Source organism: Coregonus lavaretus (assembly GCF_964263955.1).
Source record: "Coregonus lavaretus genome assembly, chromosome: 26".
In the NCBI taxonomy this organism is placed as follows: Eukaryota; Metazoa; Chordata; class Actinopteri; order Salmoniformes; family Salmonidae; genus Coregonus; species Coregonus lavaretus.
The window spans coordinates 25,844,168-25,871,825 of NC_140013.1; the positions used below are offsets into that span (position 1 = coordinate 25,844,168).

The 27,658-nt window shown below is 45.3% G+C and overlaps 1 protein-coding gene and 2 pseudogenes across 3 annotated transcripts in view; 2 read left to right on the forward strand and 1 right to left on the reverse strand.

The window, feature by feature from the left end:
* The window catches only part of LOC311101961 (serine-protein kinase ATM-like), a 30,549-nt pseudogene extending 24,040 nt beyond the window's left edge, over positions 1-6,509 (forward strand). The window contains exons 40-47 of the transcript XR_014615765.1: positions 2,886-3,005; positions 3,419-4,153; positions 4,278-4,446; positions 4,605-4,699; positions 4,825-4,898; positions 5,381-5,510; positions 5,908-5,951; positions 6,033-6,509. The product of XR_014615765.1 is annotated as a serine-protein kinase ATM-like (transcript). The remainder of the gene's footprint in view (positions 1-2,885; positions 3,006-3,418; positions 4,154-4,277; positions 4,447-4,604; positions 4,700-4,824; positions 4,899-5,380; positions 5,511-5,907; positions 5,952-6,032) is intronic.
* Positions 4,861-9,088, forward strand: LOC311101962 (transmembrane protease serine 2-like; annotated as a pseudogene). Its single transcript has 7 exons — positions 4,861-4,898; positions 5,381-5,445; positions 6,033-6,177; positions 6,357-6,433; positions 6,662-6,737; positions 7,054-7,195; positions 8,931-9,088. The product of its transcript is annotated as a transmembrane protease serine 2-like (transcript).
* A 2,737-nt stretch (positions 9,089-11,825) lies between these two features.
* bace2 (beta-secretase 2) lies at positions 11,826-27,484 on the reverse strand. Its single transcript, XM_084142930.1, has 9 exons — positions 26,989-27,484; positions 16,454-16,542; positions 15,984-16,197; positions 15,245-15,376; positions 14,571-14,705; positions 14,095-14,196; positions 13,540-13,689; positions 13,232-13,400; positions 11,826-13,016 (listed from the first exon to the last, which is right to left on the reverse strand). The coding sequence occupies exons 1-9, from the start codon at positions 27,277-27,279 to the stop codon at positions 12,772-12,774; spliced, it is 1,527 nt and encodes a 508-aa protein (XP_083999056.1). The 5' UTR covers positions 27,280-27,484; the 3' UTR covers positions 11,826-12,771.
* Positions 27,485-27,658: the final 174 nt, after the last annotated feature.

Consider the following 27,658-nt stretch of genomic DNA (forward strand, 5'->3'; position numbering starts at 1 on the left):
CTGTACGCACTACCCTCTGTAGTGCCTTGCGGTCGGAGGCCGAGCAGTTGCCATACCAGGCAGTGATGCAACCAGTCAGGATGCTCTCGATGGTGCAGCTGTAGAACTTTTTGAGGATCTGAGGACCCATGCCAAATCTTTTCAGTCTCCTGAGGGGGAATAGGCTTTGTCGTGCCCTCTTCACTACTGTCTTGGTGTGTTTGGACCATGATAGTTCGTTGGTGATGTGGACAACAAGGAACTTGAAGCTCTCAACCTGTTCCACTACAGCCCCGTCGATGAGAATGGGGGCGTGCTCAGTCCTCTTTTTTTTCCTGTAGTCCACAATCATCTCCTTTGTCTTGGTCACGTTGAGGGAGAGGTTGTTATCCTGGCACCACACAGCCAGGTCTCTGACCTCCTCCTTATAGGCTGTCTCATCGTTGTCAGTGATGAGGCCTACCACTGTTGTGTCGTCTGCAAACTTAATGATGGTGTTGGAGTCGTGCCTGGCCATGCAGTCATGGGTGAACAGGGAGTACAGGAGGGGACTGAGCACGGACCCCTGAGGGGCCCCCGTGTTGAGGATCAGCGTGGCAGATGTGTTGTTACCTACCCTTACCACCTGGGGGCGGCCCGTCAGGAACTCCAGGATCCAGTTGCAGAGGGAGGTGTTTAGTCCCAGGATCCTTAGCTTAGTGATGAGCTTTGAGGGCACTATGGTGTTGAATGCTGAGCTGTAGTCAATTAATTGCATTCTCATGTAGGTGTTCCTCTTGTCCAGATGGGAATAGGCAGTGTGGAGTGCAATAGAGATTGCATCATCTGTGGATCTGTTGGGGCAGTATGCAAATTGGAGTGGGTCTAGGGTCTCTGGGATAATGGTGTTGATGTGAGCCGTGACCAGCCTTTCAAAGCACTTCATGGCTACAGACGTCAGTGCTACGGGTCGGTAGTCATTTAGGCAGGTTATCTTAGTGTCCTTGGGCACGGGGACTATGGTGGTCTACTTGAAACATGTTGGTATTACAGACTCAGTCAGGGACATGTTGAATATGTCATTGAAGACACTTGCCAGTTGGCCAGCACATGCTCGGAGTACACGTCCTGGTAATCCGTCTGGCCCTGCGGCCTTGTGAATGTTGACCTGCTTAAAAGTCTTACTCACATCGGCTACGGAGAGCGTGATCACATAGTTATCCGGAACAGCTGGTGCTCTCATGCATGCTTCAGTGTTGCTTGCCTCGAAGCGAGCATAGAAGTGGTTTAGCTCGTCTGGTAGGCTTGTGTCACTGGGCAGCTCGCGGCTGTGCTTCCCTTTGTAGTCTGTAATAGTTTTCAAGCCCTGCCACATCCGACGAGCATCAGAGCTGGTGTAGTACGATTCAATCTTAGTCCTGTATTGACTCTTTGCTTGTTTGATGTTTCTTCGGAGGGCATAGCGGGATTTCTTATAAGCTTCCGGGTTAGAGTCCCGCTCCTTGAAAGCGGCAGCTCTACCCTTTAGCTCAGTGCGGATGTTGCCTGTAATCCATGGCTTCTGGTTGGGGTATGTACGTACGGTCACTGTGGGGACGACGTCATCAACGCACTTATTGATGAAGCCAGTGACTGATGTGGTGTACTCCTCAATGCTATCTGAAGAATCCCAGAACATGTTCCAGTCTGTGCTAGCAAAACAGTCCTGTAGCTTAGCATCTGCGTCATCTGACCACTTTTTTATTAACCGAGTCACTGGTGCTTCCTGCTTTAGTTTTTGCTTATAAGCAGGAATCAGGAGGATAGAGTTATGGTCAGAATTGCCAAATGGAGGGCGAGGGAGAGCTTTGTATGCGTCTCTGTGTGTGGAGTAAAGGTGGTCTAGAGTTTATTTTCCTCTGGTTGCACATTTAACATACTGGTAGAAATGAGGTAGAATGGATTTAAGTTTCCCTACATGAAAGTCCCCGGCCACTAGTAGCGCTGCCTCTGGATGAGCGTTTTCCTGTTTACTTATGGCCTTATACAGCTCATTGAGTGCAATCTTAATGCCAGCATTGGTTTGTGGTGGTAAATAGACAGCTATGAAAAATATAGATGAAAACTCTCTTGTAAATAGTGTGGTCTACAGCTTATCATAAGATACTCTACCTCAGGCGAGCAAAACCTTGAGACTTCCTTAGTATTTGATTTTGTGCACCAGCTGTTGTTTACAAATATACACAGACCGCCACCCCTTGTCTTACCGGAGTCAGCCGTTCTATCCTGCCGATGTAACGTATTTCCCATCAGCTGTATGTTGTCCATGTCCTCGTTCAGCCACGACTCGGTGAAACATAAGATATTACCGTTTTTAATGTCCCGTTGGTAGGATAACCGTAATCTTAGGTCATCTAATTTATTTTCAAATGATTGAACATTGGCTAATAGGATTGATGGAAGAGGCAGTTTACTCGCTCGCCGTCGGATCCTTACAAGGCTCCCCGACCTACGTCCACGATATCTTTGTCTCTTTCTCCTGCGAATGATGGGGATTTGGACCTTGTCGGGTGTCTGTAGGATATCCTTCGCGTCCGACTCGTTGAATACTTTTTTTTTGTTCAATACGAGGTGAGTAATCGTTGTCCTGATATCCAGAAGCTCTTTTTGGTTATAAGAGACGTTGGCAGAAACATTATGTACAGAATAAATTACAAATAACGCGAAAAAACATACATAATAATACAATTGGTTGGAGGGCTGTAAAACGGCAGCCATCTTCTCAGGCGCCATCTCATTATCCGACATTCGATCAAACTCTTAAATATGGCAGGTAAAACAAGGTTTCCCTCATGGAAATCAACAACTATCTCTCAGCCATCAATATATCACCACCCAAACAACTGTACTCGTTGAAATGATTTATGTGTGTGTGTGTGTTGCATCAGGGGCAGTGAGGTGGAGGAGCTGTGCAGAGGCAGTCTGGAAGCAGTGTCCTCTCTCTACCCTGCTCTACGGAACCTCCAGGGGATCAGTGAGCTGGAGAGCGTCCGACAACTCTTCTCCAAGTATGACCTTCCTTCCCAGCATTTCAACATTGCTCATTTCAAATATCTATACAGTATAAAAAGTGTATTTTAAACAAAATGCTACATTTGATTCGTGACCCACTGTATGTGTTCCATACCTCAACACAATGCACATCCACCAACTTGGGGATTTGTTTTATTTTTTATAAATGTTTTATTTGCACACAAGAAGAAAATGCAAAACAATATGATGAAAAGGTAAACAAAAAGAACATGTGCAGGAGGAGGTAAGAAACCCAGAGGGGCTTGTAGGCTCCTCCCCCTTTCAATGATTATAAAACAAAACCATACAAAAAACACATCAGATTTGTAGAGAGTGCAGGGTTTTGATACTTCAAACTTTTAGCTAATACAAGTCATGTAACATGTATATTTCCCCCGGCCTGTGGCAGGCCCCTGACCGACGTAGGCCTGGCCGAGGTGTGTTCCCATTGGCAGCAGCACTTCCAGCTGCTGGTGGACAGTGACTTTGGGCTGGTGGAGCCCATCCTGGCCCTGCGCTCCGTGGCCCAGGAGACCCTCATCTACCAGGAGAGAGACCCTGAAAAGAGGAAGTACCTCAGCACTGTCCTCACCTCCCACCTCATGGAGCTCTGCCAGCTCCATGATTCAGAGGAGAACAGGGTGAAAGTGTTGTGGTCAGATGAAACCAAAATCGAGCTCTTTGGCATCAACTCAACTCGCCGTGTTTGGAGGAGGAGGAATGATGCCTATGACCCCAAGAACACCATCCCCACCGTCAAACATGGAGGTGGAAACATTATGCTTTGGGGGTGTTTTTCTGCTAAGGGGACAGGACAACTTCACTGCATCAAAGGGACGATGGACGGGGCCATGTACCGTCAAATCAGCCAGGGCATTGAAAATGGGTTGTGGATGGGTATTCCAGCATGACAATGACCCAAAACACACGGCCAAGGCAACAAAGGAGTGGCTTAAGAAGAAGCACATTAAGGTCCTGGAGTGGCCTAGCCAGTCTCCAGACCTTAATCCCATAGAAAATCTGTGGAGGGAGCTGAAGGTTCGAGTTGCCAAACGTCAGGCTCAAAACCTTAATGACTTGGAGAAGATCTGCAAAGAGGAGTGGAACAAAATCCCAACAAGGGTACCTCGTTTGAACCCCCTGAGTAATTTAATTGCCTATTCTAGTGCATTAAATGTAGTTATTACATTGTAGCAGAAGAGTGGTCAAACTGTTTAATTAATTTAACTTGACCTTTTAATCTTGTTTACTGTATGTCTTCTACACAGTACCAAGAGTCAGGTCCCTACATCCCTAACAAGGGTTTCCATGAGGGTAAGGGGACTCGGGGGAGGCCCCCTCCACTCAACCCCTCTGCGGAGGAACTACCCCAGTTTGTACAAAAACTGGGCCCTGCACCTCCCCCTGGTAGCGCTGACTCTATACCTGACTGCAAAGGTGTCTACCTCCCTTTTCTGACAGTTGTTACATGCATACATTTTGCCCTCTTCCTGTCAGACTAATGTAATATTGTAATTAAGCAACAAAAATGTTTTGTGTTTAAAACCTTTTTAGTAGTACAAATGAGTATACCTTTGATGTTTATGTTAAAGAAGAATGTAGAAGAATTCATCCATCAAGTACATAGGGACCACTGTCATCAGTGTGCTCCTTCTCATATTGGTTGCTGGGATCTTGCTTGGATACTACTGTAAGTGTTAGTGTGTTTCCCTCTTATCATTCGGCATCTATCCTAAAACATAGGTGCACTTCATTCACTTCAAATTGATGAATAAAACGTATTCCCTTCCGACCATCCTTATCCTCACCCTCCAGTGTCCTCCAGATGTGCGCGTGGGGTGGCATGTGGCGATGGTCGCTGTGTCAGCCAGTCTCAGTGGTGTGATGGGGTAAGAGACGGTCCAGCAGCGCAGGATGAAGCTCAGTGTTCCAAGTATCCATTTTACATTACATTTTGGTAATTTAGCAGATGTTCTAATCCAGAACAATTTACAGTCAGTGCATTAAACTTAAGGTAGTAAAACAACCACAAATCAGTCATTGTAAGAAAGTTTTCTCAATAAAGCAGCTATCAGCAAAATCATTGCTAATCAGAAAAGACAAGCTCAAATGTTAGTGCAAGAAAGGCAAGTACAACAGTAAGTGTTAGGTTATTTTATTTTATTTATATTAGGGGGTTGCTAGGGGGTTCAAACAAGGTACTCTTTGAAGATAGGTTTTCTGACGCTTTACCTTTACCCATTCAGACCTCTGGTCATCTGCCCTGACAAAGACCTAGCTGGCAGATTTTACTGTACAGGTACTGTGTCTCTTATGTTGGTTTTTGCTCTTTTACTAAACATTGTGTGTTGTGCTATTTGTTTTTCTACAGTGAGGCTATGTGGCTCCAGTTTTCTTCTGCACGCCTATTCGTCTACCAGTGGATCGTGGAGGACAGTGTGCTCAGATGGATTGGCTGATCACCATGGGAAGGCAGCCTGTCAGCATTTAGGATACAGCAGGTGAGACATACTGTATCTAGATTTCTTTACTACATTTTTGTATTGATATGATCTTTATGCCAATAGTTTATTGTATTGAAAATGGAATCTTCCCTCTATATGCATGGTGAGATAGTCAAGCAAGCATAGACATGAATGTAACACAGTGAGCATGTGTTATGGTCATTTATTTAATTCATCTTTGTTTGCTATGGGTTCACAAAGACAGATGTGTTAAATCTGGCCAACAGAAGGCAAATGCCAGTGGATTCTTAATGCTGAAGTCTGGGTTAAGGACTGACACACCCATAATGAGCCAATCACATTTCATATCATACCATTTCCCAATGGTATGATATATTCAACTCTTGATAACACTGTCTAACTGTATTTTTGTGATTTATTTTACTCTCCTCAGTAAAACCTGTCCCAGTGTTAAGGGGGTAACCCTGAAGTGCATAGGTAAGTCATTATGTAACTTACTACACAGTTATAGAGCAACTTCATGTAAAGTGTTACCATCTGATCAACCTCTGTCTCCAGACTGTGGTACCAGAGTAATCGTGGGAGCCCAGGAGGCCAGTTTGGGGCCATGGCAAGTCAGCCTCTAAGTCGACGGCTTTCATATCTGTGGCGGTTCTATCATCACCCCCTACTGGATCGTGACGGCAGCACACTGCGTAGTGGAGTTATGTCCATAGACATACATACTGTTCAGTATATGCACTATATTATTGAAATATACTGTATATCATTGGGTATGTCCAGCACAGTCCACTTCTGAGCTTATTTATTGAATCTGTGGCATCCTGGTTAAATTGACTAGTTTGTCAGTTGTCTTTAATTTCAGTTGCTCTTATCCTAAAGACTGGACAGTACATACAGGACTTGGGAATCAAATATCTACACACTTCAGCCCTGGCAGTTCTTCAGTGAGCCACATTGTCACCCATGATTACGACACAGAGACAGGGAATAATGGCATCGCCCTCATGAGACTCATTAAACCATTACAGATTAATGGTAGGACTCACATTATCTTGCTGTTGTCCCTTCTCAGCAGACTATTTCAGCACAAAGACTAGTTAATATTTTGCTAATGGCTAAGCTCATAGCACAGAAATTCTTTACTATGCTTTCTTTCCTATGCAGATAAAATAAGGCCTGTATGTTTACCCAATGTCGGTCTGGACTTCACTGCTCCCAGGACATACTGGATTTCAGGATTTGGCAGCACAGTTTCTGGTGGTAAGTCATCATTATACAATATCATGAGAATATACTTATGACCTGTGTTGTTTGCACTCAGTTCAAGACAGAAATTAGTTTGTTACTCTTTTCTTTTTTTTCTTACAATTGACTAAGCTGTACCATATCTAGCCCTAATGTACAGCACATAGCATGGTGTTGAGTAACAGTTTACCAACCCAGTTGGTGTAAAAATGAATACCCTGCACATCAATACAATCAGAAGCCATTAGAAATGTTGTAGCTAAGATATGTTATTTTGAGTACGATAAAGGGAGATGTTCCATAGTTGATGTGTTCACCTGTCTGTCCCAAGGTCATGCTCCAGCTCTTTGATGGAAGCTGAGGTTTCACTGATAGACAGGACCATCTGTAACAGCTCCTCTGTCTACAACAGGAAGATCACACACGACATGATATGTCCCCGCAGGCTGGACGGAGGAGTGGACTCATGCCAGGTAACAGATCTCTGACTCACTGTGCCTCATAGGTCCCTATTCGCCTGGGTACCATCATTCCACTCCTTGCCACTTCTTTTCATATGACAGGAGTGGAATGATAGCACAAACAGGTCTGGTACCCAGGCTAGGTCCCTAGATGTCCAGTTTTTAGTGGTCAGATCATGTGTTCAAGAAAAACTTAGGGCCCCAAACATAAGCTGTTTTACTCTGAATGACAAAATATATTTGAAGGTTATGAAAAATAAATACATCTAATCTATTATCATGAAAGTATCAGGAGTCTATGAGTAGCCTAAAGCATTCATCACTTCTACGATTTGCTCTGTTCATTCATGGAAGAACTGAGTCATTCTGGTTAAAAACCTTTAAAAAAAATATGTGTAAAGACAGTTGGATAAGGCTTTCACACTGCCACATCAATGTACCTTTGTTCTGTTTCTATAAAAGTCAAACAAGAGTATCATACAAGTGGAATCATACAATTCCATAATATAATTCCACTTCTCAGATACAAACATAGCAGTGACATCAGGGGTGTTTCTACGCTTTGAACAGCTCAGATGGAGGGTTTTCATGCCTTCATGTAACATGCTCTGGAGCCATGGTCAAACAAAACCTCCATTATATACTGTACTGTGCCTTTAGCCAGTTAAGTGGGTGAGTGTAGTGTATATCCACTACCACATTATGTGATTGAATGGCCTGTAATACATCAATACTGCTTATTATTCAGTTACAGAAAAACAAGCTCAATGAAACTGCAGTTACAGTGAGGGGAAAAAAGTATTTGATCCCCTGCTGATTTTGTACGTTTGCCCACTGACAAAGACATGATCAGTCTATAATTTTAATGGTAGGTTTATTTGAACAGTGAGAGACAGAATAACAACAAAAAAATCCAGAAAAACGCATGTCAAAAATGTTATAAATTGATTTGCATTTTAATGAGGGAAATAAGTATTTGACCCCTCTGCAAAACATGACTTAGTACTTGGTGGCAAAACCCTTGTTGGCAATCAGAGGTCAGATGTTTTTTGTAGTTGGCCACCAGGTTTGCACACATCTCAGGAGGGATTTTGTCCCACTCCTCTTTGCAGATCTTCTCCAAGTCATTAAGGTTTCGAGCCTGACGTTTGGCAACTCGAATCTTCAGCTCCCTTCACAGATTTTCTATGGGATTAAGGTCTGGAGACTGGCTAGGCCACTCCAGGACCTTAATGTGCTTCTTCTTGAGCCACTCCTTTGTTGCCTTGGCCGTGTGTTTTGGGTCATTGTCATGCGAGAATACCCATCCACGACCCATTTTCAATGCCCTGGGAGGTTCTCACCCAAGATTTGACGGTACATGGCGCCGTCCATCGTCCCTTTGATGCGGTGACGTTGTCCTGTCCCCTTACAGAAAAACACCCCCAAAGCACAATGTTTCCATCTCCATGTTTGACGGTGGGGATGGTGTTCTTGGGGTCATAGGCATCATTCCTCCTCCTCCAAACACGGCGAGTTGAGTTGATGCCAAAGAGCATTTTTTTGTTGTTATTCTGTCTCTCACTGTTCAAATAAACCTACCATTAAAATTATAGACTGATCATGTCTTTGTCAGTGGGCAAACGTACAAAATCAGCAGGGGATCAAATATTTTTTCCCTCACTGTAATAGCATAGAAACAGAGGAAACCCTCTAAGGATTGTGTATTGCATCATTCCTTAAATGTGACATGGACTCTGTCTCCCAGGGAGACAGTGGTTGCCTGCTTGTGACAGAGAAGGACTCAGTATGGTGGCTGGTAGGGACACAAGCTGGGGAGAAGGCTGTGCCCAGAGGAACAAACCAGGTGTCTATGGTAATGTCGCCTTCTTCCTAGCCTGTATCTATGAGCAAATGCAGGTATAAGAAACCAATAAAGCCATTGTTGTGATTAACACTCATACACTTTTTAATAATGGGAAGTTTTAACTTTGGTTTTGCAGAAATATGAAGATGAAAACTGAGAAGCAATGTACAGAGAAATTACTGGTGGACAATCAGAATGAAATGGTGGAAACATTTCATTTTTTTCTGTCTTTAGAAGATCTGAATAGAAAAGCCAGAAAGACGTGTCTATTTTTTGTACGTACAGAATGTCATCAGAAATACCACTGTTATAACTAACACAACCTTCATTTGTGCTACATGTTCCAATATCTAATTTGTCCTCATTTGTATGTACAGTGGGGAAAAAGTATTTAGTCAGCCACCAATTGTGCAAGTTCTCCCACTTTAAAAAGATGAGAGAGGCCTGTACTTTTCATCATAGGTACACGTCAACTATGACAGACAAATTGAGAATTTTTTTTCCAGAAAATCACATTGTAGGATTTTTAATGAATTTATTTGCAAATTATGGTGGAAAATAAGTATTTGGTCAATAACAAAAGTTTCTCAATACTTTGTTATATACCCTTTGTTGGCAATGACACAGGTCAAACGTTTTCTGTAAGTCTTCACAAGGTTTTCACACACTGTTGCTGGTATTTTGGCCCATTCCTCCATGCAGATCTCCTCTAGAGCAGTGATGTTTTGGGGCTGTCGCTGGGCAACACGGACTTTCAGATTTTCTATGGGGTTGAGATCTGGAGACTGGCTAGGCCACTCCAGGACCTTGAAATGCTTCTTACGAAGCCACTCCTTCGTTGCCCGGGCAGTGTGTTTGGGATCATTGTCATGCTGAAAGACCCAGCCACGTTTCATCTTCAATGCCCTTGCTGATGGAAGGAGGTTTTCACTCAAAATCTCACGATACATGGCCCCCTTCATTCTTTCCTTTACACGGATCAGTCGTCCTGGTCCCTTTGCAGAAAAACAGCCCCAAAGCATGATGTTTCCACCCCCATGCTTCACAGTAGGTATGGTGTTCTTCTGGAGTTTGGAGTGTGACTGTTTGAGGTTGTGGACAGGTGTCTTTTATACTGATAACAAGTTCAAACAGGTGCCATTAATACAGGTAACGAGTGGAGGACAGAGGAGCCTCTTAAAGAAGAAGTTACAGGTCTGTGAGAGCCAGAAATCTTGCTTGTTTGTAGGTGACCAAATACTTATTTTCCACCATAATTTGCAAATAAATTCATTAAAAATCCTACAATGTGATTTTCTGGAAAAAGAAATCTCAATTTGTCTGTCATAGTTGACGTGTACCTATGATGAAAATTACAGGCCTCTCTCATCTTTTTAAGTGGGAGAACTTGCACAATTGGTGGCTGACTAAATACTTTTTTCCCCCACTGTCTACAGTATATTAATTAAATAATTGAATTACTACTTCTACATCCTGATACTGTTTTGCAGTGGTGTAAAAATACTTAAGTACTACTTAAGTTGTTTTTTTTGGGTATCTGTACTTTACTATTTATATTTTGGACAACTTTTACATCACTAAAGAAAATAATGTACTTTTTACTCCATTTTCCCTGACACCCAAAAGTACTTGTTACATTTTGAATGCTTAGCAGGACAGGAAAATGGTCCAATTCACACACTTATCAAGATAACATCCCAGGTCATCTCTACTGCCTCTGATCTGGCAGACTCACTAAACACAAATGCTTCGTTTGAGTGTTGGAGTGTGCCCTTGGCTATATGTAATAAAAAATAAAAAAAATAAACATATACCTTGTGCCATCTGATTGACTTAATAAGGAATTTGAAATTATTTATACTTTTAATTTTGATACTTAAGTATATTTAAAATGAAATACTTTGACTTTCACTCAAGTATTTCTGGGTGACTTTCACTTGAGTAATTTTCTATTAAGGTATCTTTACTTTAGTCACGTGTAGCTCAGTTGGTAGAGCATGGCGCTTGCAACGCCAGGGTTGTGGGTTCGATTCCCACGGGGGACCAGTATATAAAATAAAATAAAAAGATGTATGCACTCACTAACTGTAAGTCGATCTGGATAAGAGCGTCTGCTAAATGACTAAAATGTAAAATGTACTCAAGTATGACAATTGGGTACTTTTTCCACCACTGCTGTTTTGTGTACTGTACAGTTTGAAAAGTCATTAAATGTATGTACCACATTTGACCACCTGATGTTGCTTGAAGAGTGTTCTTGGTAGTTGCTCTTGAACTCAAGATTACAGAGAAAGTGAACCTGCACCGTGGTGCTCTCTACTTGTGTAACTTTCTTTATTCATAATATTCAAGTGAATGGTGGATTGTTTATCTAGGTTGAAGGCTGTTGGAATAGAGCCCGGGCGTATTATCACGCTGGAATGAGAGAGCCTTTACTTTAATCGGATCTATTTAATTATATACAATCAGAACATTGGCACGGATATACAGTTAACACATTTTAACAAACAATCATGAACAGTTCAATTTAAATCTGCACCTGATTTTCTATCAAACACCTTTGCAAAACATTTTTTTACAACTTTTGATAGAAAAATACAGTACATCTTAAACAATTTGTTTGGCCAATACATCTCCCTATTTGAAATCATGGGTAACTTTGGGTGTTGTAAAATTTAGAAAACGTTATTTAACATAGAAATACTATAATATAAATATGTGCCCTTACAAATCAGTTTTCTGTATGTGTCTACTAATGGTGAGGTTTTGAAATAATATTATACAATCACATTCATATTGACTTAAATATAAAATATGTATATTAATAAAAGTACATAACATCAATACAACAATGTCATTACAAAATCCTATAACAGTTACTGTCGATTGCTTCACTCTCACTCATACAGATGGAGTGATATTGATATTCATAATATGACACTTTTGATCAGTATTTGAAAAGTGCAGGTAAACAGAATGTCGCAAACCCATGCTAGTTCCCATATGAGATGGCTATGACTTGATATCATTGTAAACCACAAAGGTTGATATATCATAATACCTCCCATGTGATTTTCTTACCCCAACATAATATGTGCATCATCTTCTATTGTCTGTGACCTCCTGGTTGTGCTTTGTGAATTAAAACATTTAGTCAACTCCCCAACTCTTAAAATAAGAGAAACAGCTTGACAAAGGACATTTCCTACCAAACATTCCTCCTTTTATCACACAGCAGAGAATAAGAAAATTGCCATGAAAAAATGGTAATGATACCTGTGGGGAACATTCAACAAACTTGAATCTAATTTATAATATCCTATTTTGAGTTCAGGCTTCTGAGAAGTAAAAAGAAACATGACTGTTTAAGAGTTATTAGGACCTTGTCTCTCAGGTGACAACAGTGCACTTCACTACCATGTTGTAGGCAGTGTAGAATCAGCAGGAAATATGTGCAAGGAGGGACTGGGCTGGCATAAGGATAGCATTATTCCTTTCTGCTACCCAACCTTCAGTCTAATAACATGTCTAAATTAATCAGAGGTTGCTATGAAACTGGAGTGCAAAGAAAACTGGTAACATCTAAGCTAAGAAAAGCGTTCTCTGGTCAAACTGCAGTCTCTTTTTCCATGATGTGTCCAGAGAACAGTCCTATTGGTCAGTGCAGCTCCAACCCCTCCCCTCTCCCAGCCTCAGTAGAACTGGAACTCCCGGTCGTCGTCCCACCCGAAGCCCGCCTCAGTCACTTGATGCGGTGGCGGACCAGCGAGGACTCATCAGTGATCTCACCGGACCGGTCTCGGGGACGACAGGGCAGGACGAGGAGGAGGAGCAGGATGAGGAGCACCACGACACAGACGGCCATCAGGGCGTAGGAGATGACCCAGAGAAGGGGCTCCTTCAGCAGCCCTCCAGCAGCACAGTCAGATGCCACGTCTGCAGATGAGAAGGGCCCCGAGATCTCTGACACGGCTATCCCACCGTTCACTGGAGAGAGAGAGGGACCGGGGTTATAATAGCTAATGCACTGTGGAATGTGAGATAGGTATACGAAGAGCACTTGACCAAGCAGATAAACGTTTACTAGCCCCCCAAAAAAAACTTTTCTGATGCTAGAGCCATAACCATATTATATTGGAAGACCAAGGCCGTATCTAAGACCCAATAATATAATTTATGCCCCAAGTGTCTCCAGCCCTCACCTGCACATCTGCTGACAGCGAAGCCCACCCTCTTCTCAGCCCGGTCGAAGACGACGTAGAAGCCCTCCATGACGGTGGCTCCTATCACCAGGCCGTTGGCTGACAACGAGATGCCGAAGCGGAAGCAGTCCAGCGTACCGTCCACATCTGTGATTGGCTGGATATACAGCTGCAGGGAGCAGCCACACTAATGTCAATAAAAGAGCTGTCGGCAAACAGATCTAAAGCTCATAACAAGATGGCGGATGTTGGTTAAAGTAAGCAAACAACAAACACACGGAAGCAACATGGGGGACATTTGTTGTCACCTGAGGGAGGATGGAGATTTTGAAGGACTGGCTGGTGTTGGTGGCTCTCAGGTAGATGGACAGTTTGGGGAAGAACCTCCATGGTGTCTCTCCCTTCAACCAGCAGGCCAGTTTAGTACCACCCCAGAACCCTGAGGTGAAGTCCTGGATCTGGACCATAGAAAGACAGTGACAGATTGTTAAGACTCCAACAAAACTACTCTGTTGTGAAAAAAGTGTACTTTTACATAGACAACCACACATTTTCTCTCAGATCTGTAGACCAGAACAAAGTTGCCATATAGGGGTGGACAAATACAAATACAAATACACAAAAATGTATGCACGCATGACTGTAAGTCGCTTTGGATAAAAGCGTCTGCTAAATGGCATATTATATTATATTATTATTATTAAATACAAGCCATTGTATGGAAAGGAAATAAGTTGCAGTGTCCTCAGTCTATACAGTTACTGAAGTGTCCTCAGACTACACAGTTACTGAAGTGTCCTCAGACAACCAGGTTATCCTAGAAGTCCTTTGTCATTTGACCATGGGCACAGCGGCTGACATACCAGAGATGTTCTTGAGATGGCCTCCACCACAGCACTGAACACATTCACAGGCAGCCGCAGCAGAGTGGTTCCACTGTCCACTATGGCTTTATCCTTGTTGTACTGAGAGAGGAGAAAGAAGGAGAGGAGAGAGAGGAAGATGTATAAAGAAAGGGGATTTTTTTTCTTCTGTTGCATGTTTTCCTTTCAGAAGACCTTGATCAAAGGAAAAGCTGAAATGTCCACCTTGGTTCCTGGAAGGCTTCACTAACAGGTTTAGCACAGTCTCATATCTCAGCTCAGGCATGCATTATATCCTTTGTCCAAACTTGCACTATAGACTAATCCAGCAAGAATGCTCACTACAAACAGCCTTAGGGCCAAGGTTAGTCTTTGTTCCTCAAACCTGATGTATTGTGCAGATTGAAATACCTTGCAAACCATTTAGACCAAGAAAAAGCCATTTAGAAAACAACAGGGGACAGTCTGTCTCATACCTCTTTGCAGTCCAGGTTTAGATTCTGGTCCCCAACCTCCAGCTTCAATACTTCCACCTGATAGTACCACTCTTCCTTTATAGGGGTGTACCACATGGACCCCGAATACAATGTTGGTTCAACCCCTCCCATTACCTGAAACAAAACTGGGTTTTCATTCACTTTACAAATGACTGAATACAATGATAGCCTGAATACTATAATAAAACTAAAATGGTATGCCTTGGCAATGTTTGGTATGGCATTGCAGACACTGATTACACCCCACCATCTCTCCCATCTGCCCCTCTCACTCATGTGGTCGGCTCCAACGCGACCACTCTTATAACACCGACAGACCTGCTCTCGGCAGGGGGCTATCTTAGCTTAATTAGCCACTCGCTAACTAGATTGGGTGTCCAATGGGGAAACACATTGAGAGGCGCAGAAACTTGCTAGTGATCATGTTTCTGAGAAGCACCATGCCGCTCAGTCTCATCCGCCCTTGAAAGATGTATCTTGTCTGGGCGTTGGGAGCAGTATTATGCCAAGCGTCTGCCTAGCTTGCGTGAGATGAACAGCCTCAATAATCATCCTCTTTTACAGTACAACAACCAGCCTTTGTAAGGAAGTCTCCCCCCCACCATTCACTCCTACCATTCATAGCCTTTAGCTTTCTCCTCCTGACTACTCACAAGACTTCCCCCCGCGGGGTCGGCAGTGGTGCTGGCTGACAGCCCAGCTCCGCACATCTGGAGGGAGAACACATCTGGGATGCCTGTCTGTCGCACCACGGCGTTAAAGAAGGGCTCCACCGAGGAGTCGGGCTGAAAAACAGGAGACATAAACACAAAACACTCTGGTCATTAACTTAGTGTAAAACAGTGTAACGTCTTGGCTGTCCTATTGGTCAATAGTAAAGCTGTAAGCACAGAGAATGACAGGAGAAAGTCTTATCAGTTATCACCCTGACTAAACAGGATCCCCCCTCTCTATACCTTGACTTCACATGGTGTATATGTCAAGGGCCAGATATATGCATGTGATGTGTGATGAACATTCTGCAAATCATCTGAACCTGAACAAAAGTTGAGATCCGCAGTACATTGTGGTCACTGTATGTCAATTATTTTAAATGGTTGACCTGAAAATCTGTATAAGGCATACATTGTGTCAGCTCAGAATAGCCTAAGCCACATCACGCCCCATGGTTCTGATGATGAGATCACAGTTCCATTCTGAACAGTATCATGTGTGAACCTTCTCCGGTTGAGTTTATTTGCTCTTTGATAACATTCAGCAGCTCTTCAAGCCCCACCACGCTTACGGACACCCCTGTGCCAAATCAAACAGACATGGGGATAGGCATGGAACCCCTTCCTTCATATCCAGAGTCCCAGGGGGCACCAGGACCACCCCCCCTTCCCCATTTACCCGAGCCAGCAGTGGGTAGGCCAGGCCCAGGATGCCCTGCCAGTTGACCCCCGGGAGGAAGAATCCGTCGGAGGAGAGGATAGTGGCGATGTTGATGGTGAGGGTGCCAGGGATGCTGGGGATGAGGACGCGGTCGGTGCCCAGCTCGCCCTCCCAGTTGCCCTGGGTGTACTTGACGGCCACGGCCCTGCCAGTGGACTGGTACGTACTGGAGCTGAACACAGGGAGGGACATGGAGATTAACCAGCAATCTTATCAAACGAATGACTGAGCCAATTCTAAACAAAAATAAACACGATCAGATTGTAGTATAAATTCTAATGAGATTGATGTGAAACACTGGTTGTTGAATTAAGGCATTTTCTAATATTATTTGGGCCACCAAATATAATGTGTGGATAATGTAGCCCTCTCATTGACCCAATAGAAAGAGCTATTCCACTGAGAGCAAATATGAGAGCCTGACTCACAGTGCTGTGTTGAAGAAGTGTGTGATGAAGGGGTGTGCTGCTGCAGCCACTGCAAAGTTACTGCTTCCCGTATCAACCAGGATATTCAGCTGGAAAACAAAAGAGAGTAGTGAGTACTTTATCAGTCAATCAACCATCCGGGTTAACCACACAGAACAACTCAACCCCACCCTTCTGAAGACACGCCATAAACACACATAAACTGACTCACAGTCAGCGATCGTGCTTTGAGCAGAACAGGTTATTTACTATGCTTCTGACGTCTGAGGATTAGAAAAAAAGCTCTCTGGTCTGGTAGCTTTGGGAAAAACTTGACCACGTCACGCCCACCCATTGCTCCAAAGTCCAAATCTCCCTCCATCCTGGTATTTGTCGGCGGTGTGCGAGCATGAGTGGAGCGTGAGCTAGCAAAGCAGCAGTTGAGATCATGTTGTCTCAGGCCTCAATTCAACGAGGGGGAACTAATGAGATAACCGACTTCTGTCACCTCGGTGACACGCAGAAGGGTCATTACTGAACATTCCTCATCATTAAAGAGGCCATAATAAACAGTGCTCTCCACAGCTCCGCTCGCGACAAAGGAGTTTATTTACCATTTAAAACGTGTTAGGCTGCTTAACTAGCCTTTAAAGCACTTTGGATTGATGGAGGAGAGGCAACATAAAGGGAACATACAGGAAAGCGGTCTGCTGGTGTGACATTACACTTCCTGCGTCTTCCCTAAAGCAGCCTGAGGAAAATGTGATTTTCTGGATTTTTGTTTCCATTCAACTAAAGCATGGGCTTCATCAAAGCTAAGAATATGAAGTAACTCATTCAGAGATTTTACAATGAAGACCTTACTTGACACCCAGACAGAACAAATGTAACATTCTGCTCTCAATAAATAGGCTACTCAAGAGTATTCTGCATTCTTGTGTTGTCGACCCTGTTCTGAAAAAAAAAGCAGATGAGCAGGAAGTATTGATGACAGACAAACACTGAGTAAATAGTCCTAGCTATCCCTCACAATATAGGCTAAACAAAAACCCTAGCAGGATCTACAGTGCCTTCAGAAAGTATTCATACCCCTTGACTTATTCCACATTTTGATGTTACAGCCTGAATTCAAAATGGACTACATTTCTTTTTTTCTCACCCATCTACACAATACCCCATAATGACAAAGTGAAAACATGTTTTTAGACTTTTTTGCAAATGTATTGAAAATTAAATACAGAAATATCTAATTTACATAAGTATTCACACCCCTGAGTCACTACATGTTAGAATCACCTTTGGTAGTGATTACAGCTGTGAGTCTTTCTGGGGAAGTCTCTAAGAGCCTTGAACACCTGGATTGTACAATGTTTGCACATGATTCTTCTTACATTTCTTCAAGCTCTGTCAAAACTGTAACAAGGCCACTCATGAACATTTAATGTCGTCTTCGTAAGCAACTCCATTGTATATTTGGCCTTATATTTTAGGTTATTGTCCTGATGAAAGGTGAATTTGTCTCCCAGTGTCTGTTGGAAAGCAGACTGAACCAGTTTTTCCTCTAGGATTTTGCCTGTGCTTAGCTCCATTCCATTTATTTTTATATACACTACCAGTCAAAAGTTTGGACACATCTACTCATTCAACCGTTTTTCTTTATTTTTACTATTTTTTACATTGTAGAGTAATAGTGAAGACATCAACACTATGAAATAACACATATGGAATTATGTAGTAACCAAAAGACAGCTTTGCACACTCTTGGCATTATCTCAACCAGCTTCATGAGGTAGTCACGTGGAATGCATTTCAATTAACAGGTGTGCCTTGTTAAAAGTTAATTTGTGGAATTTCTTTCCTCCTTAATGCGTTTGAGCCAATCAGTTGTATTGTGACAAGGTAGAGGGGGTATACAGAAGTTAGCCCTATTTGGTAAAAGACCAAGTCCATATTATGGCAAGAACAGCTCAAATAAGCAAAGAGAAACGACAGTCCATCATTACTTTAAGACATGAAGGTCATTCAATCCGGAAAATGTCAAGAACGTTTCTTCAAGTGCAGTCCCAAAAACCATCAAGCGCTATGATGAAACTGGCTCTCATGAGGACCGCCACAGGAATGGAAGACCCAGAGTTACCTCTGCTGCAGAGGATAAGTTCATTAGAGTTACCAGCCTCAGAAATGACAGCCCAAATAAATGCTTCACTGAGTTCAAGTCACAGACACATCTCAACATCAACTGTTCAGAGGGGACTGTGTGAATCAGGCCTTCATGGTCGAATTGCTGCAAATAAACCACTACTAAAGGACACCAATAAGAAGAAGAGACCTGCTTGGGCCAAGATACACAAGCAATGGACATTAGACCGGTGGAAATTTCTCATTTGGTCTGGAGTCCAAATTGAAGATTTTTGGTTCCAACCGCTGTGTCTTTGTGAGACGCGGTGTGGGTGAACGGATGATCTCCGCATGTGTAGTTCCCACCGTAAAGCATGGAGGAGGTGTTATGGTGTGGGGGTGCTTTGCTGGTGACACCGTCTGTGATTTATTTAGAATTCAAGGCACACTTAACCAGCATGGCTACCACTGCATTCTGCAGCGATACGCCATCCCATCTGGTTTGGGCTTAATGGGACTATCATTTGTTTTTCAACAGGACAATGACCCAACACACCTCCAGGCTGTGTAAGGGCTATTTTACCAAGAAGGAGAGTGATGAAGTGCTGCATCAGATGACCTGGCCTCCACAATCCCCCGACCTCAACCCAATTGAGATGGTTTGGGATGAGTCGGATGGTATGGTGAAGGAAAAGCAGCCAACAAGTGCTCAGCATATGTGGGAACTCCTTCAAGACTGTTGGAAAAGCATTCCATGTGAAGCTGGTTGAGAGAATGCCAAGAGTGTGCAAAGCTGTCATCAAGGCAAAGGGTGGCTATTTTAATAATCTCAAATATAAAATATATTTTGATTTGTTTAACACTTTTTTGGTTACTACATGATTCCATATGTGTTATTTCATAGTTTTGATGTCTTCACTTTTATTCTACAATGTAGAAAATAGTACAAATTAAGAAAAATCTTTGAATGAGTAGGTGTGTCCAAACTTTTGACTGGTACTGTATAAAAAATTAATAAACTCCCTAGTCCTTGCGAGGAAACGCCTACCCATAACATGATGCAGCCACCACTATGCTGTGAGTGGTACTCAGTGATGTGTTGGATTTGCCCCAAACATAACGCTTTGTATTCAGGACATAAAGTGCATTTCTTTGCTACATGTTTTGCAGTTTTACTTTAGTGCATTATTGCAAACAGAATGCATGTTTTGGAATATTTGTACACATCTGTCATTTAGGTTAGTATTGTGGAGTAACTACAATGTTGTTGATCCATCTTCAGTTTTCTCCTATCACAGCCATTAAACTCTGTAACAGTTTTAAAGTCACCATTGGCCTCATGGTGAAATCCCTGAGCGGTTTCCTTCCTCTCCGGCAGTTAGGAAGGACGCTTGTATCTTTGTAGGGACTGGCTGTATTGATACACCATCCAAAGTGTAATTAATAACTTCACCATGCTAAAAGGGATATTTAATGTCTGTTTTTTGTGTGTTTTTTTTCCAATCTACCAATAAGTGCCCTACTTTGCGAGGGATTGGAAAACCTCCCTGGTCTTGTGTTTGAAATTCACTGCTCGACTGAGGGACCTTAAAGATAATTGTATGTGTGCGGTACAGAGATGAGGTAGTAATTCAAAAATCATGTTAAACACTATTATTGCACAATGAGTCCATGCAACTTATGTGACTTAAGCACATTTTTACTCCTGAACTTATTTAGGCTTGCCATTACAAAGGGGTTGAATACTTATTGACTCAAGACATTTCAGGTTTTCATTTTCAATTCATTAGTAAACATTTCTAAAAACATAATTCCACTTTGACATTATTTGGTATTGTGTGTAGGCCAGTGACACAAAATCTCAATTTAATCAATTTTAAATTCAGGCTGTAACAACAAAATGTGTAAAAAGTCAAGGGGTGTGAATACTTTCTGAAGGCACTGTACTTCCTCTCCTCAAAGCTCTAGGTTGCGTCCCTATCCGTGTTTCCTAGTTGGACTGGCAAAAGTCCCACCACTATGGCTCTGCCATCTGAAACCCTACTGCCAACACACAGCTGGCAGCAATCCACTCACGCTGGGCCCAAACCAGACAGACCATCCTGACGCAGCCTGTTGGGGAAAACTAGGGGCATTTCCTTGTACCCCCTACCCTCTCAATCCTCTTCCGTACTCCCCTAGCTTGGCTGGGATGCCACCAGGCAAATCCCTCCTCTTCCCCATCCCTGAGCCAGCATGGCGGCCTGGTCGCCTGTGGTTGAGCCTTGCCTGGCTAATTGGCAGAGGCTCAGTGGCGGGGATGTGCATCTGCTACCTGTTTGTACCAATTAGCAGATGTGAGGCACTCCAGCCGACACCTCAGCCTAGCTGCGACGGGGCTAACAGATGTGGCAATTAGTGGTTCATTTGAATAACGCCTTGTTTAACACCAGGCCTCTAATTACATCATAAATATAACTGTTTGAGGTTTGGTGTTATTGTGCCCCTCCCCTTGTCCTCGCTTCCTCTCCCCACCTCCCCACCTCTCCCTAACTCCCCACCTCTCCCTAACTCCCCACCTCCTCCTACCTCCACACCTCTCCCTACCTCCTCTCCACACCTCCCCTCTTCTCTCCCCTCTTCTCTCCCTTCTTCCCTCCCCACCACCCCTCTTCCCTCCCCACCCCCCTCTTCTCTTCCCTCCCCACCCCCCCTCTTCTCTTCCCACCTCCCCTCTTCCCTCCCCTTCTCTCCCCTCCCCCTTCTCTCCCCCCTCCCCTCTTCTCTCCCCTCCCCACCTCCCCTCTTCTCTTCTCACCTCCCCTCTTCTCTCCCCATCTCCCCTCTTCTCTTCTCTCCCCTCCCCTCTTCTCTCTTCTCTCCCCACCTACCCTCTTCTCTCCCCTCCCCTCCCACCCCACCTCCCCTCCCACCCCACCTCCCCTCTTCTCTCCCCTCCCCACTCTTCACCTCCCCTCCTCTCCTCTCCCCTCCCCTCCCCACCCACCCCAACTCCCCTCTTCTCTCCCCTCCCCACTCTTCACCTCCCCCCTCCCCACCCACCCCAACTCCCCACTTCTCTCCCCTCCCCTCTCTTCACCTCCCCTCTTTTCTCCCCTCCCTACCTCCCCTCTTTTCTCCCCTCCCTACCTCCCCTCTTCCCTCCCTACCTCCACTCTTTTCTCCCCTCCCTACCTCCCCTTTTCTCTTCCCTCCCTACCTCCCCTTTTCTCTTCCCTCCCTACCTCCCCTCTTCTCTCCCCTCTCCACTCTTCACTTCACCTCCCCTCCCCACCCACCCCACCTCCCCTCTTCTCCCCCCTCCCCACCCACCCCAACTCCCCTCTTCTCTCCCCTCCCCACCCACCCCAACTCCCCTCTTCTCTCCCCTCCCCTCTCTTCACCTCCCCTCTTTTCTCCCCTCCCTACCTCCCCTCTTTTCTCCCCTCCCTACCTCCCCTCCTCCCACCCCTCCCTACCGCCCCTCTTTTCTCCCTTCCCTACCTCCCCTCTTCCCTCCCCTCCTCCCTCCATACCTCCCCTCTTCTCTTCCCTCCCTACCTCCCCTATTTTCTCCTCCCTCCCTCCCCTCTTCTCTTCCCCCCTTCCTCCCCTCTTCCCTCCCTACCTCCCCTCTTCCCTCCCTACCTCCCCTCTTTTCTCTTCCCTCCCTACCTCCCCTCTTTTCTCCCCTCCCTACCTCCCCTCTTTTCTCCCCTCCCTACCTCCCCTCTTCCCTCCCTACCTCCACTCTTTTCTCCCCTCCCTACCTCCCCTTTTCTCTTCCCTCCCTACCTCCCCCTTTCTCTTCCCTCCCTACCTCCCCTCTTCTCTCCCCTCTCCACTCTTCACCTCCCCTCCCCACCCACCCCACCTCCCCTCTTCTCTCCCCACTCTTAACCTCCCCTCCTCTCCTCTCCCCTCCCCACCCACCCCAACTCCCCTCTTCTCTCCCCTCCCCACTCTTCACCTCCCCCCTCCCCAACCACCCCAACTCCCCTCTTCTCTCCCCTCCCCACCCACCCCAACTCCCCACTTCTCTCCCCTCCCCTCTCTTCACCTCCCCTCTTTTCTCCCCTCCCTACCTCCCCTCTTTTCTCCCCTCCCTACCTCCCCTCCTCCCACCCCTCCCTACCTCCCCTCTTTTCTCCCTTCCCTACCTCCCCTCTTCCCTCCCCTCCTCCCTCCATACCTCCCCTCTTCTCTTCCCCACTTCCTCCCCTCTTCCCTCCCTACCTCCCCTCTTTTCTCCCTTCTCTACCTCCCCTCTTCCCTCCCCTCCTCCCTCCATACCTCCCCTCTTCTCTTCCCTCCCTACCTCCCCTATTTTCTCCTCCCTCCCTCCCCTCTTCTCTTCCCCCCTTCCTCCCCTCTTCCCTCCCTACCTCCCCTCTTCCCTCCCTACCTCCCCTCTTTTCTCTTCCCTCCCTACCTCCCCTCTTTTCTCCCCTCCCTACCTCCCCTATTTTCTCCCCTCCCTACCTCCCCTCCCTACCTCCCCTCTTCTCTCCCCTCCCTACCTCCCCTCTTTTCTCCCCTCCCTACCTCCCCTCTTTTCTCCCCTACCTCCCCTCTTCTCTTCCCTCTTCTCTTCCCTCCCTTCCTCCCCTCTTCTCTCCCTACCTCCCCTATTTTCTCCCCTCCCTACCTCCTCTTTTCTCCCCTCCCTACCTCCCCTCTTCTTTTCTCTTCCCTCCCTTCCTCCCCTCTTCTTTTCTTTTCCCTCCCTTCCTCCCCTCTTCTCTCCCTACCTCCCCTCTTCCCTCCCCTCCCTACCTCCCCTCTTCCTTCCCTCCCTTCCTCCCCTCTTCTTTTCTCTTCCCTCCCTTCCTCCCCTCTTCTCTTCCCTCCCTTCCTCCCCTCTTTTCTCCCCTCCCTTCCTCCCCTCTTTTCTCCCCTCCCTACCTCCCCTCTTTTCTCCCCTCCCTACCTCCCCTCTTTTCTCCCCTCTTTTCTCCCCTCCCTACCTCCCCTCTTCCCTCCCCTCCCTACCTCCCCTCCCCTCTTCCCTCCCTACCTCCCCTCTTCCCTCCCCTCCCTTCTCCCCTCTTCCCTCCCCTCCCTTCCTCCCCTCCTTTTCTCCCCTCCCTTCTCCCCTCCCTTCCTCCCCTCCTTTTCTCCCCTCCCTTCCTCCCCTCCTTTTCTCCCCTCCCTTCCTCCCCTCCCTACCTCCCCTCTTTTCTCCCCTCCCTTCCTCCCCTCCTTTTCTCCCCTCCCTTCCTCCCCTCCTTTTCTCCCCTCCCTACCTCCCCTATTTTCTCCCCTCCCTTCCTCCCCTCCTTTTCTCCCCTCCCTACCTCCCCTATTTTCTCCCCTCCCTTCCTCCCCTCTTTTCTCCCCTCCCTACCTCCCCTCTTTTCTCCCCTCCCTACCTCCCCTCTTTTCTCCCCTCCCTACCTCCCCTCTTTTCTCCCCTCCCCTCCCCTCCCTACCTCCCCTCCCTACCTCCCCTCTTCTCTTCCCTCCCTTCCTCCCCTCTTTTCTCCCCTCCCCTCTTTTCTCCCCTCCCCTCCCCTCCCTACCTCCCCTCTTCCCTCCCCACTTCTCTCCCTACCTCCCCTCTTTTCTCCCCTCCCTTCCTCCCCTCTTCTTTTCTCTTCCCTCCCCTCTTCTCTTCCTCCCCTCTTTTCTCCCCTCCCTTCTCCCCTCCCTACCTCCCCTCCCTTCTCCCCTCCCTACCTCCCCTCTTTTCTCCCCTCCCTACCTCCCCTCTTTTCTCCCCTCCCTACCTCCCCTCTTCCCTCCCCTCCCTACCTCCCCTCTTCTCTCCCTACCTCCCCTCTTTTCTCCCCTCCCTTCCTCCCCTCTTCTTTTCTCTTCCCTCCCCTCCCTTCCTCCCCTCCCTTCTCCCCTCCCTACCTCCCCTCTTTTCTCCCCTCCCTACCTCCCCTCTTTTCTCCCCTCCCTACCTCCCCTCTTTTCTCCCCTCCCTACCTCCCCTCTTTTCTCCCCTCCCTACCTCCCCTCTTTTCTCCCCTCCCTACCTCCCCTCTTTTCTCCCCTCCCTAACTCCCCTCTTTTCTCCCCTCCCTACCTCCCCTCTTCTCTTCCCTCCCTCCCCTATTCTCTTCCCTCCTCTCCCTAGCTCCCCTCTTCTCTCCCCTCCCCACCACCTCTCATCTGATTATAGTCAGAAGTGTTGCTTGGCCAGGTTCATTCTAGTGAGGTCAGATTCCTTCAGTGTGATCATTCCACTAATAAGCACAAGGAAATGACAAGGCAGAAATATGCTTGATAAGATTGTGGGAACCAGAGAGTCTGGCTGTGCCATAGCCTTGGTACCTTGCTAACACCCAACTCTTGGTCCAACAAGAAAAGTGTTCCAGCTAAGAAGACACTGGCTTTATCGAGAACATACTAACCTAATGTAAACATTAGAAAGACTGGGACGTGTGGGTACCTAAAACTGCATGCAATTAGGGCCACATTGCAAAACCAGGCATAAATGAGGACAGGGGGAAATAGGTGATGGAGAGGGAGATATTTACGTAAAACCTAGAACAAAAGAAGAAAGAACAGAAACTGTGGGCCACATTCCTCCAGATCCATAGGTAGAGTTTGAACAGGTTTCAACTCTCTCCCTGAGCCTTTGTGCCTCATAATCCCGGTCAGCTGCCAGGCCAGTGGAGCCCAAGCAGAGGCCCGAGTCTAGCAGCATCATGTGAGCTCATGTGCGTGGGGACTTACATGGCAGAACCAGGCCCTAGGCTCAGAGCTGGCTACAGTCTCACTCTCTCCTCACCCCTCCTGCCCGCCCGCCCGCCCGCCTGCGCCCCAGGGGCTAACAGCCTCCCCTCACCCTCTCTCCATATCACATGATGGCTAGAATAACTATTTGCAGACAGACAGGCTTGGTCATAAGTTAGCCTACTAAATACCATGGCCTAAATGTGAACATGTATTGCATTATGTAGTTGAATATGTAGCCTCTATTACACTATTATATATACACTGAGTATACCAAACATTAGGAACACCTTCCAGTGCTTGACTTGGGTAGGAGCTCACAGGACTGGATTACCGGCGCCTCAAATGTTCTACTGCTTGAGCTCCTGTTCCTCTTATAGAATATTAGCTCAAAAGTATAGTGGAGGTCCTGCACCTAAATATAAACCCAAAATGAGTACCGGAACCTATTTCAGTCCAAGTCAAGCACTGCACCTTCCTAATATTGAGTTGCACCCCCCCTTTTGCCCTCACAACAGCCTCAATTCGTCATGGCATGGACTGTACGAGGTGCCAAGCGTTCCACAGGGATGCTTGCCCATGTTGACTCCAATGCTTCCTACAGTTGTGTCATGATGGCTGGATGTCCTTTGGGTGGTGGACCATCCTTGATACACACAGGAAACTGTTGAGGGTGAAAAACCCAGCAGCATTGCAGTTCTTGGCACAAACAGTGCACCTGGCACCTACTACCATACCCTGTTCAAAGGCACTTAAATATGTTGTCTTGCCTATTCACCCTTTGAATGGCACACATACACAATCCATGTTTCAATTGTCTCCAGGCTTAAAAATCCTTCTTTAACCTATTTCCTCCCCTTCATCTACACTGATTGAAGTGGATTTAAAAAGTGACATCAATAAGGGATCATAGCTTTCACCTGGTCAGTCTGTCATGGAAAGAGCAGCTGTCTAATGTTTTGTATGCTCATCAGTGGTGTAAAGTACTTAAGTAAAAATACTTGAAAGTACTACTTAAGTAGTTTTGGGGGGTATCTGTACTTTACTATTTATATTTTTGAAAACTTTTACTTTTACTTCACTACATTCCTAAATAAAAACGATGTACTTTTTACTCCATACATTTTCCCTGGTACCCAAAAGTACTTGTTACATTTTGAATGCTTAGCAGGACAGGACCACCCATACACAAAAAAAATGTATGCACGCATGACTGTAAGTCGCTTTGGATAAAAGCGTCTGCTAAATGGCATATTATTATTATTATTATTAGGACACTTGTCTAATTCACACACTTATCAAGAGAACATCCCTGGTCATCCCTACTGCCTCTGATCTGGCGGACTCACTAAACACATGCTTCGTTTGTAAATTATGTCTGAGTGTTGGAGAGTGCCCCTGGCTATCCGTACATTTGTTTTTTTAAACAAGAAAATGGTTCCGTCTGGTTTGCTTAATATAAGGAATTTGAAATTATTTATACTTTTACTTTGATACTTAAGTATATTTTAGCAATTACATTTACTTTTGATACTTAAGTATATTTAAAACCAAATACTTTTAGACTTTTACTCAAGTAGTATTTTACTTGAGTCATTTTCTATTAAGGTATCTTTACTTTTACTCAAGTATGACAATTGGGTACTTTTTCCACCACTGATACTCAGTATATATTGTCTCCTTCATTCGTTTACATTTGGACTGCAAAACTAAAGAGGTCAAGTAATTTCCACATTGAACACTTTAAAACAATTGGTCATATTTTCATATACCTTTTGACCAGGGGTACCCAGTGTCATCTCCATGTAGTAACCTCTGCCAGAGTCGCCTTGTAAGTTATTGACCATGTCCAAAAAATTCACTATTCCAGCTGGATCAGATGCCAGGGACAGTCCATTTCCTGAGGCTTGTATTAGTTTCAAAGGAGTTAAATCCAAATCCAAAGAAGAGTTAAACTTCCCTGTAAATATTTTAAGTGGAATGGTATAGAGAGATTTTGCCATTCCAAAACAGAGCATGATAAATAATGCCCTAAGGGGGATAGAACCGTTATGGTAAGCCATGGCAAATATTATTCAGGGCAAGTCAAACCTCGGAAAAAGTCCAGCTCCTTGTTCAAAATTTCTCCTTAGTTTTCAGCTTGGCCATCATGAGACCTCCAGTGAGGTAATCATGGTGAACGTGATGTTCAGACGACGACGCTGAAGAAACATAAGAAACAACTCCGGCTTTCGCATTCAGAAGTTTACTCCTCTCTGTGAAAGTTGTTTGCCTTATTTATTATTTTGGATGGATGACTTCCTGAATTCCATATCACGGATGTGACGAGGTGGCACAACTTTTTTGGTCAGGGAAGATTTGCTTGGGAGGGCGCACCATAGAGATAGATAGAGGACTTATATCTGTGCCATTATAGCGTCTGTGAAAGCATGGGCAGCGCCA

Bases quoted from the DNA above. Each gene is read 5' to 3' on its own strand.
- bace2 (XM_084142930.1), bottom strand. From the start codon at position 27,279: ATGGCTTACCATAACGGTTCTATCCCCCTTAGGGCATTATTTATCATG. The intron at 15,377-15,983 runs GTAAATGGGGAA...CCTGTTTTTCAG, and splicing joins CCTACCCACTGCTGGCTCGG to CCCGACTCCTCGGTGGAGCC. The intron at 13,017-13,231 runs GTGAGGGCTGGA...CTCTCTCTCCAG, and splicing joins CGCTGTCAGCAGATGTGCAG to TGAACGGTGGGATAGCCGTG.